The sequence below is a fragment of the Microcaecilia unicolor genome, chromosome 14 (genome assembly GCF_901765095.1).
Source record: "Microcaecilia unicolor chromosome 14, aMicUni1.1, whole genome shotgun sequence".
Lineage (NCBI taxonomy): Eukaryota > Metazoa > Chordata > Amphibia > Gymnophiona > Siphonopidae > Microcaecilia > Microcaecilia unicolor.
In genome coordinates, this window is record NC_044044.1 from 16,618,102 (window position 1) to 16,631,738 (window position 13,637).

General features: G+C 46.4%; 1 protein-coding gene across 2 annotated transcripts in view; it reads left to right on the forward strand.

The window, feature by feature from the left end:
• Positions 1-7,027, forward strand: part of LOC115457721 (phospholipid scramblase 2-like) — a 41,114-nt gene extending 34,087 nt beyond the window's left edge. For both annotated transcript variants that reach the window (XM_030187285.1, XM_030187286.1), the window contains exons 7-8: positions 2,057-2,185; positions 6,669-7,027. In XM_030187285.1, the coding sequence (XP_030043145.1) occupies positions 2,057-2,185; positions 6,669-6,722 (183 nt within the window). In that variant the 3' untranslated portion in view covers positions 6,723-7,027. The remainder of the gene's footprint in view (positions 1-2,056; positions 2,186-6,668) is intronic.
• Positions 7,028-13,637: the final 6,610 nt, after the last annotated feature.

Genomic DNA, 13,637 nt, shown 5'->3' on the forward strand with positions numbered 1-13,637 from the left:
TCCCACTTTAGGCACAGGCAGCTCCTTTTGACTCTGGGCAAGTCACTTAACCCTCCATTGCCCCATGTAAGCCGCATTGAGCCTGCCATGAGTGGGAAAGCGCGGGGTACAAATGTAACAAAAAAAAAAGGGGGAACACTGATGTCTCTCTTAGTCCCCTCCTCCCATCCACTTTACAACACTATTCCATCTCGACCCCCATCTGTCTTTGAATATATCCTGGATCCCCCATGTCTCTCAGCCTTTCCCTGAGCTTCTAAAGCTTCTCCTTAGTATCTACTGTGTTACTTGAAGTAATTTATTTGTTACATTTGTATCCTGCAACAATAATCAATAAGCGAGTCTATTATAACCAGATGTAGGAAATCAAAAAAATAAATGGAAGGGGGGGAGGGGGGGAAACCTCAGACAGGTGATAATCAGCCAAATTGCTGAACCTGCTCATAGAGAATCACCATACTTCAATCATTGGTCAACACCCAACCTCCTCCCTTGGAATGGACAGATATATTTTTTAAGAGAATTTTTACCAAAAAATGCTACATCCACTGTGGCAATCAAAACTTTCAAGACATCGAAAATGCGAAAAAACGCTTAGCTTGACGCAGCGTAAAGAATGGGCTACCCTGCCCAACGGACCCGTTTCGCCAATGGGGGTTCTTCAGGGGAAAGGACGCCCAATTGATGATCACTGCTCAAATAGCAAATAGTGAAGCTGATTTGCAGCTACTCCAGTGAGACGTTTTTGGCTACAGTTCTCCATAGCGATTGTTGTCAGATTGCGCACACAGCCTTTTTAAAGGTAGAGTGATTAGAATAAGGTAGCGTTTGACAGAACACTCTTCACAGAAATATTGATACAACCAGAGAATAGATACATGGTGTAACAGACTCCTGATGCAGGCCAGTTGGGCCGAAACACAGCTGTGTCGAGTCATATCACCTTAATAAATTCATAGCTTTATCATTATTTTTGTGTCGTCTTTTTTTGATTTCACTTTTTATCTGCTTGTTTTTTGTGGTTTCTTCTTTTTACTTTTTATTTTTTACTTTTCCTTTTTTTTCTTTTTTTCTTTTTTTTCCTTTTTTGCGTCATCTTCGCTGTTTTTGATAACTGAAAAAAACAAAACACATAGTGAATAAACAAAGAATGTCCCACATACCCTACAAAACAATAAAAAGAACTGAACAACAACACACTCACTGCTTGACGCTCTGGCTGGCAGCTAAGAATGGGGCTGCTGTGCAAAGAGCCGCAAGAAGAAAGCGTCTTTTATATGCTTTACGGCCGTGCCAGGGTGTCAAAACAACTAAACAGCTGTGTACAAAATGGCCAATTAACCCGCAAGAATGTACCTAGAGGTTAAAAGGCCAGGTCACACAACTGAAAAAAAGCATGCTGCGGTGAACCAACACCGTTCAATGCCAAAATACTAAAAGACAAAAGAAAATATATAAGAACGATAAACAAGTAAAGCCAATGTTAGAACAAAACCACAAAATGAAAAGGTAGGGCGCAATAAACAAATTGTGTGTGCCACACAAAAGGGAGGACTGTATCCGACAACGCCCGCACCCTGCGGGGTAGCACATGAAGAGCACAGGCAAAAACATAGCCCGCGTGACCCCGCAAAAGGTATCTGATGATCTGAAAATGTCAACATAGTTCTCAAAAGAACACCGTCCAATCGATGTTGGCATTCAGGCCCCGGGGTTCCACAGACTGTAGACGCAGCACAACCCCTCCCCCGGGTGCATTTTTCTTGCCCTCTGGGGTGCTGGGAGCAGTCGCGCGGCTTTCGGCTCTGCCGGTTCCCTGACCCGGAACAGAAAGTAACAGCAGAGGGAGCAGGGAACCGACGGAGCCGACGGCCGCACGGCTGCTCCCTGCACCACTTCCCTGCCCTCAGAAAGCCACTGAGGCAGGGGAAGAGGCCTTATCGCTGGATTAGACAACAGAGACAGACTTCTGTCCAAATTAAAGTATAAAGAGATCCATCATCACTTATGGCCTCTGTGCGTGTGTACTTAGTAAGAGTTAACTGTCCATTCACAGGTGAAGAACACAGATGAGACCCAGACCATTGGTCAGATCACAAGGGACAACGAGCGCTTTGTGGTCCAGTTCCCTTTAGATCTGGATGTTAAAATCAAAGTGGTGCTGATGGGAGCTGCAATCTTCTTGGTGAGCAAACTGTCTTGTTTATCTGTAAAACCTTTCTCCGTAGTACAAGAGGAGCAGAGAAGTTGCTGGAACCTTGCCGGAACCTGTCCTTGAATTAAGCATTACCTATGAATGCATGGTCGGTGTGATTTTGGGGAAGAAGAGAGGGGTCTTGATTTTGACCGGTGTGTTATGGAGTGAGAGAGAAAGCAGGAGGAAATAAAGATATGCAAAAGGTTTAAATGTGGAAAGGAGGGTCAGAGTAATGGGAATGGTTCACATTTAGAAATGGTGCTCTCCATCTGAAGAAGTTCATTGTCCAGGCTCAGGCAGGATCCTGGAACGAGGAAGATCAGGCATTTGACGGGATCTTGGAATTATGGAATGGGCAACGACTGTGCTCAGGTCACTGGTTTCGCCCTTGCTGAGATGGCTGGGAGCGCCTTACCTTAAAGCAAAGCAAATGACCTAAGTTCAAGTCTGTGGATGATAAGAGTATGCTCAGTAACTATTTTCATCACGTTTTCTTTAGTTTTCTATGTTGTTTAAATTTGGTTTTTATTTTTTTATTATTTTTCTCTTTTGTTTTAGTATGCACTGTAGGGTCAATTGTATAAAGGGAGCTTTTGGCTCCTAGCCACTACTCAATTGCCTCCCCTTGTTCCTTCTCACCCAGTACTTCCCTCGCCCTTAATTTGTTTTGTCTGTCTGTATTATATTTTTAGATTGTAAGCTCTATTGAGCAGGGACTGTCTCTCTATGTCAGGTGTTTAGCGCTGCGTGCGTCTGGTAGCGCTATACAAATGTTAATAATAATAATAATAAAATTAAGTACCCTAAATCTGTGCTCAAGGACAGTATTCTGTAATAGCACCTGGGCACCCATTCAAAATGGAGTTGTCAATGTTGGTGCCTACGTTCGCAACTTACAGAGTACTCTGTTACTTTGGTACTTATGTGCGTGACCTGCTCGTGACCTGCCCACGTACTACCACCCCTGTTGCTATTACATGGTGAGTTATATTATAGCACCTAAGTAAAGTTAGGTGCCTATCAGTTGTTCACCCCCCCCCCCCCCCCCCATTTGGACGTCTAACTTCCATTTGAGAGCCTAAAGTTAGGTGCCTAATTGGTATCTAGAATTAGAGGGACAGTGTGCAATATTTCAAGAAAGTGAGCGTTATTGCAGAATAGAATGCACTACTGATGATACAGGAAAAGAATGCAAAATATTGGGGGGGGGGGGAGTTCTGGTCATTTTGGGTTAAAACCAATATGGCACAGCATGGGAGATGTTGCTGATATTTCCTTGTCGTTTCAAATGAATGCACATCCCCTGTGGACAAAGTATACATAGTCAAGATCGGGAGGCGGGGCTGGTGGTTGGGAGGCGGGGATAGTGCTGGGCAGACTTATACGGTCTGTGCCAGAGCCGGTGGTGGGAAGCGGGACTGGTGGTTGGGAGGCAGGGATAGTGCTGGACAGACTTGTACGGACTGTGCCAGAGCTGGAGGTTGGGAGGAGGGGCTGGTGGTTGGGAGGCAGGGATAGTGCTGGGCAGACTTGTATGGTCTGTGCCAGAGCCGGTGGTTGGGAGGCGGGGCTGGTGGTTGGGAGGCGAGGATAGTGCTGGTCTGCCAGAGCCGGCGGTTGGGAGGCAGGGCTGGTGGTTGGGAGGTGAGGATAATGCTGGGTAGACTTATACGGTCTGTGCCAGAGCCGGAGGTTGGGAGGAGGGGCTGGTGGTTGGGAGGCAGGGATAGTGCTGGGCAGACTTGTATGGTCTGTGCCAGAGCCGGTGGTTGGGAGGCGGGGCTGGTGGTTGGGAGGCGAGGATAGTGCTGGTCTGCCAGAGCCGGCGGTTGGGAGGCAGGGCTGGTGGTTGGGAGGTGAGGATAATGCTGGGTAGACTTATACGGTCTGTGCCAGAGCCGGTGGTTGGGAGGAGGGGCTGGTGGTTGGGAGGTGGGGATAGTGCTGGGCAGACTTATACGGTCTGTGCCCTGAAGAGTACAGGTACAAATTAAAGTAGGGTATACACAAAAAAGCAGCAAATATGAGTTTATCTTGTTGGGCAGACTGGATGGACCGTGCAGGTCTTTTTCTGCCGTCATCTACTATGTTACTATGTTACAAAAGACTGGGAAAAACACATAAGTGTACTTTGATTGCTTTGTTTTGGGGGACACAGGGTAGGAAGCTTGGATTAGCTATGAGGGGGGGTGGGGTGGGAAGAATGAACTTTTCTTCCTTCCCTTCAGGTTGGTATTGGTTAGATTTTCTTCCTACCATTCCCCACATGGTCCAGCGTCTCCTTCCCCCCTCCCCCCGGTCCAGAGTCTTGACCCCTCTTCACCCCCACTCCATGGTCTAACTCCTCACCCTCTCTCAACACTCTCTCCCCATTGATCCAGCACCTCACCTTCTTTTCACACTCTTAATAGTCCCCCCTGCCTTTGTGGTTCAACACCTCACCCTCTCCTCACTGTGGTTCAGTGCTCTGCTCTCCTTTCAGCCCCTTCCCACACTGTGTTCCACCTCCTCACCCTCCTTCATGCTTCTCCCCCCACCAACCCCAAGGTTCAGCATCTCACCTTCTCTTCACTCCCACCACCATGGTTAAGCTCCTCACCCTCCCTTCATCCCTCCCTGAGCTGCAGCCACAATGATAGCGGCAAGATGAATGAAAGGGGGAAGGGGAGTGGAATTAGAGCCTTAAAGAGCACATGATCTGGAGGCGGCTCCTCACATGTTCATTCATCTTTCCACTTTCATTGCGGCCGCAGCTAAGTACTAGTAACAAGTCCCGGTAGGAAGGGACACTTGAGGGGATGTTCGAGACTGAGGAGGTTGGGGAAAAAAAGGCAACATCAGCAGCAGTAGAAAACAGGCACTGGGCACCCTCACACGATATAGAAACATAGAAACATGACGGCAGATAAAGGCCATATGACCCATCCAGTCTGCCCATCCTCTGTAACCCTTAATTCTTCCTGTTCCTAAGCGATCCCACATGCTTATCCTATGCCTTTTAAATTCTGGAACAGTCCTCGACTTCACCACCTCCACCGGGAGGCCATTCCACGCCTCCACCACCCTTTCTGTGAAATAATACTTCCTCAGGTTACTCCTAAGCCTATTCCCTCTTAACTTTGTCATATGACCCCTCATTCCAGAGTTATGATTCCGGAATCTTGTTACTCTTTGAGATTCTGAATGGAATCTTACTATTTGTTATAGAAACATGACGGCAGATAAAGGCCATATGACCCATCCAGTCTGCCCATCCTCTGTAACCCTTAATTCTTCCTGTTCCTAAGCGATCCCACATGCTTATCCTATGCCTTTTAAATTCTGGAACAGTCCTCGACTTCACCACCTCCACCGGGAGGCCATTCCACGCCTCCACCACCCTTTCTGTGAAATAATACTTCCTCAGGTTACTCCTAAGCCTATTCCCTCTTAACTTTGTCATATGACCCCTCATTCCAGAGTTATGATTCCGGAATCTTGTTACTCTTTGAGATTCTGAATGGAATCTTACTATTTGTTATAGAAACATGACGGCAGATAAAGGCCATATGAGCCATCCAGTCTGCCCATCCTCTGTAACCCCTAATTCTTCCTGTTCCTAAGCGATCCCACATGCTTATCCCATGACACACTCCTCGACTCCACCACCTCCACCGGGAGGCCATTCCACGCCTCCACCACCCTTTCTGTGAAATAATACTTCCTTAGGTTACTCCTGAGCCTATTCCCTCTTAACTTTGTCATATGCCCCCACATTCCAGAGCTCTCCTTCATTTGAAACAGGCTCTCTTCCTGTACATAAATGCCCTTGAGATATTTAAACGTTTCTATCATGTCTCCTCTCTCCCTCCTCTCTTCCAGTGTAAGCCTGTCCCTATAATTTTTGCATTCAAGACCGCTTACTAATTTCGTAGCCGCCCTCTGGACCGACTCCATCCTGTTTATATCTTTCCGTAGGTGCAGTCTCCAGAACTGCACGCAGTACTCCAAACAAGACCTCACCAGAGACTTATACAACGGCACTATCACCTCCCTTTTCCTGCTGGTCATGCCTCTCTTTATGCACCCAAGCATCCTTCCGGCTTTGACCGTCGCTTTTTCTACCTGTTTGGAAGCTTTAAGGTCATCGGCTATCTGTCATTATAACACCCCACACACACACAAACACACAAATTACACTCATGAAAAAAAAAAAACATTAGTTTACACAGTCTCACTGGATCGAAATTAAAAATCCAAACGGCTTCCATATTTAGAGAATCATAGAATGATGATCCTGTGTCCCGATACGTGCTTCCTTCCCCCTCTCCTCCACCGAGGACCTAGACAGAAAGGACTCAAAGCCTTGCCTATTTTCATGGAGCAGACCTTCCTTTTATTGTACAGAAAAGACTGCAAATGTTGAAGTAGTAAAAGGCAAAAGGTTGTTTGGATGCTGACGGAATGACTTTATTTTGTTTGTTTTTACCAGGATAATCTGGTGACCTTGAGCAGACAACAGATCCTGAACAGAAGCAATGACTAGCCAGACCTCGGGTCCTTCAGCAAAGAGACAGGTTCCAAGCTGGAGAGCTTCATGCCGACATGTGTGAATATGTAATATACAACCTGTCCGTACCTTGTACACCCCTTCCGCTCTCATATCATTTTCCTTTCTGACCTGTCAAAGATAAGGGAAATGTTTCCATGGAATGTAGACCCTGGCTTTACAAAAAAAAGGCAAATACTGGTCTGCAATTTAAATGGATTTACGAAGTGGCATGCATTAAAGATGGTTATTTTTTTTAATCATTCAGTGTTTATTGAGTTAATAAAATATTGCATAAAATTACAAAGCAGTGTGGAGTACATAACATATATAGCCATTACCTAAGCACAATTACCATTCAGAACTTGCATAGTACACAATAACCAGCCAGCCATATTATATTTATGATCTGTGGTTGCATTAGTAACTGTACATTAGTTCTCTAATTTCTTTTAAGACCCTTCCCTTCCATCCGAGACCACTCCCCTAGTACCCGGGTGTGGTCAGATTGTATAATGGGGTGAATTTGCAGCTGAGACCAGTTCCCTAATTGAGAAATTGGGCTATTCAGGTAGTCTAACATTCCTTCCCGTGACCTCCACTCGCTGGACAAATCTCTCTTGTCGTCCCCCTTCTCCTCCACTGCTAACTCCAGGCTTCGCTCCTTTTCTCTCGCGGCACCTTATGCCTGGAATAAACTTCCTGAGCCTGTACGTCTAGCTCCATCTCTACCTGTCTTCAAATCTATGCTGAAAACCCACCTTTTCACTGCTGCTTTTGACTCCTAGCCACTACTCATTTGCCTCCCCCCACCCCTTGTTCCTTCTCACCCAGTACTTCCCTCGCCCTTAATTGTCTTGTCTGTCTGTATTATTTAGATTGTAAGCTCTTTTGAGCAGGGACTGTCTCTCTATGTCAGGTGTTCAGCACTGCGTGCGTCTGGTAGCGCTATACAAATGCTAATAATAATAATGTTTGGCAGAATTGGCTAATAAATCAAGGGTTCCTCGGCGTATGAAAAAATATTTTAGGGGTTCTGCCATAGTAAAACGTTTTTGGGAATGACTGGAGTAAATGTTTAATATTATTTCTGTTCACTATCTCTGACCGTAGGTTTTAGTTTTTGTGAAAACTTGTCCCCTTGGCATAAAGACTCAAATTTTGAGCAAACCATTTGGTTTCAGAACCCAAATTCTTGCCTGAACGAAATTATTGTGTAATAGTGGAGTGCGGAGTATGTGGGTTAAATTTACCAAAGCTCACCAAATGAGTACTGGTCTCGCCAACAAATATATATATATATTTTAAACAATTTTTATTGATGACACAAAAGAATTCAACATATCAACACACATGTTAAAAACCTTGTGCTGAACATCACACAATATGTATCATCGAGTTTTCATTTTCCCCCCTATCCTCCCCCCCTCTCTCTAATCCCCTCCACCCCTCTACCCTCCCCTACTGGTCCTGTTAGCAGTTCAAAATCCTGCTTCTTGCAACAGGCCTTAGAGTGTCCCAGAATGGTGACCAGGTTTTGCAGAATTGGTCTCCCCTTTTTGAGGCCAGGTCTCCCACTCTCATCTTTTCCAACATGCAACATTGCATCATAGCTCCTCTCCATTGCGGCACTCCAGGCGGCTCTGGTTGTAGCCACAACTGCGTAATTGTTCTTTTGCTCATCAAGATTGCTCTTTTCAGAAAAGCTCTTAGCCCTTCTGGTGGTTTGCCACGGATGTGGACCGTGCAGGTCTTTTTCTGCCGTCATCAAAGAGCTGACCTGGTGTTGGGTACCATTGTACTTTCCACATTCGTGATATTCGGTGCCCCAATTTTATCCAAAAGGAAAATACCACTGCGCAAAACCAAAACATATGGCCTAGGGAGCCTCCCACACAAATATTTTTTTGTATGGAAAACCCTGCCTAATACCGATCCATGGAGTAAAGGGCTTACAGTGGAATGGAAGAACAATTTTTTTTTTTTAAATTTGGATTTTGCTCACATCTTTTTTTTTCAGTAGCAGTTCAAGGTGAGTTACATTCAGGTACACTAGTTATTTCCCTGTCCCTGGAGGGCTCACAATCTAGTCGTGTACCCAACAATATTTATTTATTTATTTATTTATTTATTTATTGCATTTGTATCCCACATATTTGCAGGCTCTATGTGGCTTGCATTGCTCCGTCATGGTATCACCATGACTGAATAAACATATACAATTAGTATTTAAGAAACATGGGAAATACAGTGTATAAAAGTAACATGTATAGAGAGAACATTAATGGAATAACAGATGAAAACGGTACTGTACTAATGTTCAGATGATGGATCATTATGGTATGTTTTGTTAAAGAGGTGGGTCTTCAAGGATTTCCGAAAGTACATTAGATCGTGCATTTTTTTTCACAGCAGTTGGTAGTGCGTTCCATAGCTGCGTGCCTACATAAGAAAAACTAGATGCACGTGTCAGTTTGTATTTTAGTCCTTTACAGCTTGGGAAGTGGAGATTTAGGAATGTGCGAGATGATATTTTGGAGCGCCTGAGCGGTAGATCTGAGGTCTGACATGAATAATTTTCTTCTAGCTTGCTCCCAAGTGGGGCCATGATGATGTTAAAGAGGTGGTTGGGAGGCGGGGATAGTGCTGGGCAGACTTATACGATCTGTGCCAGAGCTGGTGGAGGGAGGCGGGGTTCGTGGTTGGGAGGTGGGGCTAGTGCTGGGCAGACTTCTACGGTCTGTGCCAGAGCCGGTGGAGGGAGGCGGGGATGGTACTGGGCAGACTTATACGGTCTGTGCCAGAGCTGGTGGTGGGAGGCGGGGCTGGTGGTTGGGAGGCGGGGATAGTGCTGGGCAAACTTATACGGTCTGTGCCCTGAAGAGGACAGGTACAAATCAAGGTAAGGTATACACAAAAAGTAGCACATATGAGTTTGTCTTGTTGGGCAGACTGGATGGACCGTGCAGGTCTTTTTCTGCCGTCATCTACTATGTTACTATGATAGGAGATAATGGAGAACCTTGTGGCACACCAAATACAGGCGAATCCATGATGGGGAAACGAGACCTGTGAATTTCACTGGATATGCTCTTAACATGAGGAAACCTTTGAAGGACTCTTGCCACGTATTCCCATGTTGGCAAGTATTCTCGCTAATATATCGTGGTCTACCAAGTCAAAGGCACTGGACACATCAAACCGTAGCGCACAAGGAATAGCAGTGGGATTTGAATCAGGCACCCCAAGATGGCAAGCTCAGGGGGGTCCTTTTACCAAGCACCAAGCTGCGGGAAAAATGGCCCCGTGCTAGTGGCGGAAGGCATTTTCCCCACGCGCCAGGGCCATTTTTTTCCACAGACGCTAAAAGCCCCGCCCCCCCCCCAAAAAAATGGCCAAGCGGTGAGATAACTCTTACCGTGAGGCCATTTCCAGGAAGCCCTTACCACCACCCACTGAGGTGGTGATAAGGGCTCCGGTGCTAACCCGGCGGTAACCGGGCAGCGTACTGCCGGGTTATCGCCGCACAAGCCAATTCCGCAGGCATTCCTTTCCCCATGGAAATGGCGCGTGCTCGCGGCGAGACTACCGCCGGAGGTCGCGCTGGGCCAGCATTAGTCCTGGAAGAGCGAGCAGTAATCCCGCGTTGGGCTGTGTAAAAGGGGCCCCTCAGTTCTCTAACCCCTAAGCTACAGTATTTTGAGATGGGGCAGATACACAGTGTGTTCATGTTCAATTGGTCTTTATTATTTATTTATTTATTTGTTGCATTTGTATCCCGCATTTTCCCACCTACTTGCAGGCTCAATGTGGCTTACATAGCACCGTGCTGGCGATCGCCAGTTCCGGTATGACAAATACATAGTGATATCATGGTAGAGATCATGTGCGACAGACACATTATGGAATCGGAAAAGAGGAAGAGTTATGTCCATTTCGAGTATTAGATTCGTTGTGTTGCAGGGTTCAGGCATTTAAGTTGGATCATTCGGATGTGCCTTTTTGAACAGGCAAGTTTTTAGTGACTTCCGGAAGTTTGCTAGGTCTTGCGTTGTTTTCACGGCGTTTGGTAGTGCATTCCATATTTGCGTGCTTATATAGGAGAAGTTGGATGCATAGGTTGATTTGTATTTGAGTCCTTTGCAACAAGCTAAGTAAAACCTTTGAGCATTCTCACAAACTGAAGTGGGGTCTGTGCGTGCTCCCCTTCATTCTTGCCGGCGGTGCAGGAGGTAAACAGTTTTTAACAACAGCCGGCACTTATGACCGGGGGGGGGGGGGGGTCCTGAGACCAGAAAGGGGGGTGGAGGGGGTCCTGAGACCAGAGAGGGGGGCTCCTGAGACCAGAGGGGGAGGGTGTCCTGAGACCAGAGAGAGTGGGGGGAGGGGGGTCCTGAGACCAGAGGGGGGGGGGAGGTATCTCTGTCACACACACACACTCTCTCACAGTCAGTGTCTTTCTCTCTCTCACTCTCACACATTGTCTCTCACACACTCTATCTCTCACACTGTATCACATTCACTCTGTATGTGTCACACAGTCACTCTCACACACTCGCTTTCTCAGTCTCATACACTCGGTCTCACAGAGAGTCTGTGTATCGCACACATACTCTCTCACACTCTCTCTGTCTAACACACACTGTATCTGTGTGAAACACACTCTCTCTCACACTCACTGTGTCTCACATATGCACTCACACACAATCTCATTCTCACACACTCTCTCTCTCACAGACACACTCGCCCCCAGTCTCACTGTCACACACACACACTCGCACATTCACTCTCTCTCTCTCTCTCTCTCAAACATACACTCTCCGAGGAAAACCTTGCTAGCACCCGTTTTATTTGTGTCAGAAACGGGCCTTTTTTTTACTAGTATTGCAATAATTCAGATTAGCTTCTATAGCAGGCTTGACCTCAGCTTAATTACTCCCTTGCCTTGATGTCATTTTTACGAAAGTCTTTCTGGAAGTTGGAATTCCCCTGTCCTGTCCCTCCTCCTGATTCCTTCCTTGATATTATGTAAAAGGAAGTTCCAAGGAAGTGCAGAGCATGGGATATGAACAGACACGTCTGGCTCCTTAGGCATCTGGAGTTAGGTACAACCCACTTTCCATGGAATTAATTCCCCGAGCAACTCGAGATCAGATGTTGGACGCCCCGGTGGGGTTCTCCCATGTTGAGCCTAAGGGCAAAATGCTTTCAACGCACCTGATCCTGTCTGCAGATATTCTGATGTCAGGGGTGCAGTGGAAGAGTAGCCAGTGGTTAACGCGGTGGGCTATGAAGCCAACGAAGTCGGCTTCAAATATTATTGCTGCTCCTTGTCATCTTGGGCAAGCGACATAGGGGTCCTTTTACCAAGCTGCGGGACAAAGGGCCTCGCACTAGTGGTGGGGGATGTTTTTCCCGCGTGCCAGGGCCCTTTTTACTGCAGCGAGTAAAAAAAAAACCCCAGACAAACATGGCCATGAGGTAAGAACGCTTACTGAGTGGCCATGCGGCAGGAAGCCCTTACTGTCAGCCACTGAGATGGTGATAAGGGCTCCTGCGGTAACCCAGCAGTAACTGGGCGGTACGCAATGATGCCCGATTAGCACCTAGTTACCGCCCCGCAAGCCATTTCTGGGGGTTTTCGTTTCCCCCCACCCCCCCCCCCCTGGAAATGGTGCGTGTTCAGGGCAGAACTAACACTGGTGGCCGCACTGGGCTGGCGGTAGTTCCGATTTAGCATTCGGTAAGTCCGCTTTGTGAAAGACCCCTCCCCCCCTTAACCCTCCATTGCCTCAGGTGCAAACTTAAGGGGCCTTTTTACTAAAGGACATTAAGGGCCTGGATATTTATTTATTTATTTATTGGTGCTTATATCCTGCGTAATCCGAATGTTAATTATGCAGTTCTATGTGGCTTTACAATAATTAAGACTAAAATTCGTACAATATATTTTACAAGTATGAAGAAAACATAAACCGTGAGATTTTGAAAAGAGCAAACAAATAAAGCTATAACATTTGCTATTTAGTTCATTGTGTAACAATGAAAACATTTGATAAAAAAGGAATGCCTTGAGAAATGCCTCTCCAATCTGTCCAAAATTCTGCAGCACGACTTGTTTTCCGCCAGAATCATTATACCCACACTAGCCCGCTCCTCAAGTCACTTCACTGGCTCCCTGTCCGCTTCTGCATTCAGTTTAAACTTCTCTTACTGACCTTTAAATGCATCCACTCTGCAGCCCCCCCATTACCTCTCCGCTCTCATCTCTCCCTACATTCCTCCCCGTGAACTCCGCTCACTGGACAAATCTCTCTTGTCGTCCTCCTTCTCCTCCACTGCTAACTCCAGGCTTCGCTCCTTTTCTCTCGCGGCACCTTATGCCTGGAATAGACTTCCTGGACCTATACGTCTAGTTCCATCTCTACCTGTTTTCAAATCTATGCTGAAAACCCACCTTTTCACTGCTGCCTTTAGCTCCTAGCCAATACTCAATTGCCCTCCCCCCTTGTCCCTTCCTTCCTTCTCACCCATTACTTCCCTCACCCGTAACTGTCTTGTCTGTCTGTATTATTTAGATTGTAAGCTCTTTTGAGCAGGGACTGTCTCTTTGTATCAGGTGTTCAGCGCTGCATGCGTCTGTCTGGTAGCGCTATACAAATGCTAATAATAATAATAAATTTGCGAAATATTAGTTGGAAATCCTCGTTATCTCACTAGGGGGTCCTTTTACTAAGGTGCGCTTAAAAATGGCCTGCGGTAGTGTAGGCACGTGTTTTGGTCATGCGCAGAATCTTTTCTCAGTGCACCTGCAAAAAAAATGCCTTTTTAAAATTTTTGCCAAAAATGGACGTACAGCAAAATGAAAACTGCCGCGCGTCCATTTTGGGTCTGAGACCTTACCCCCGGCCA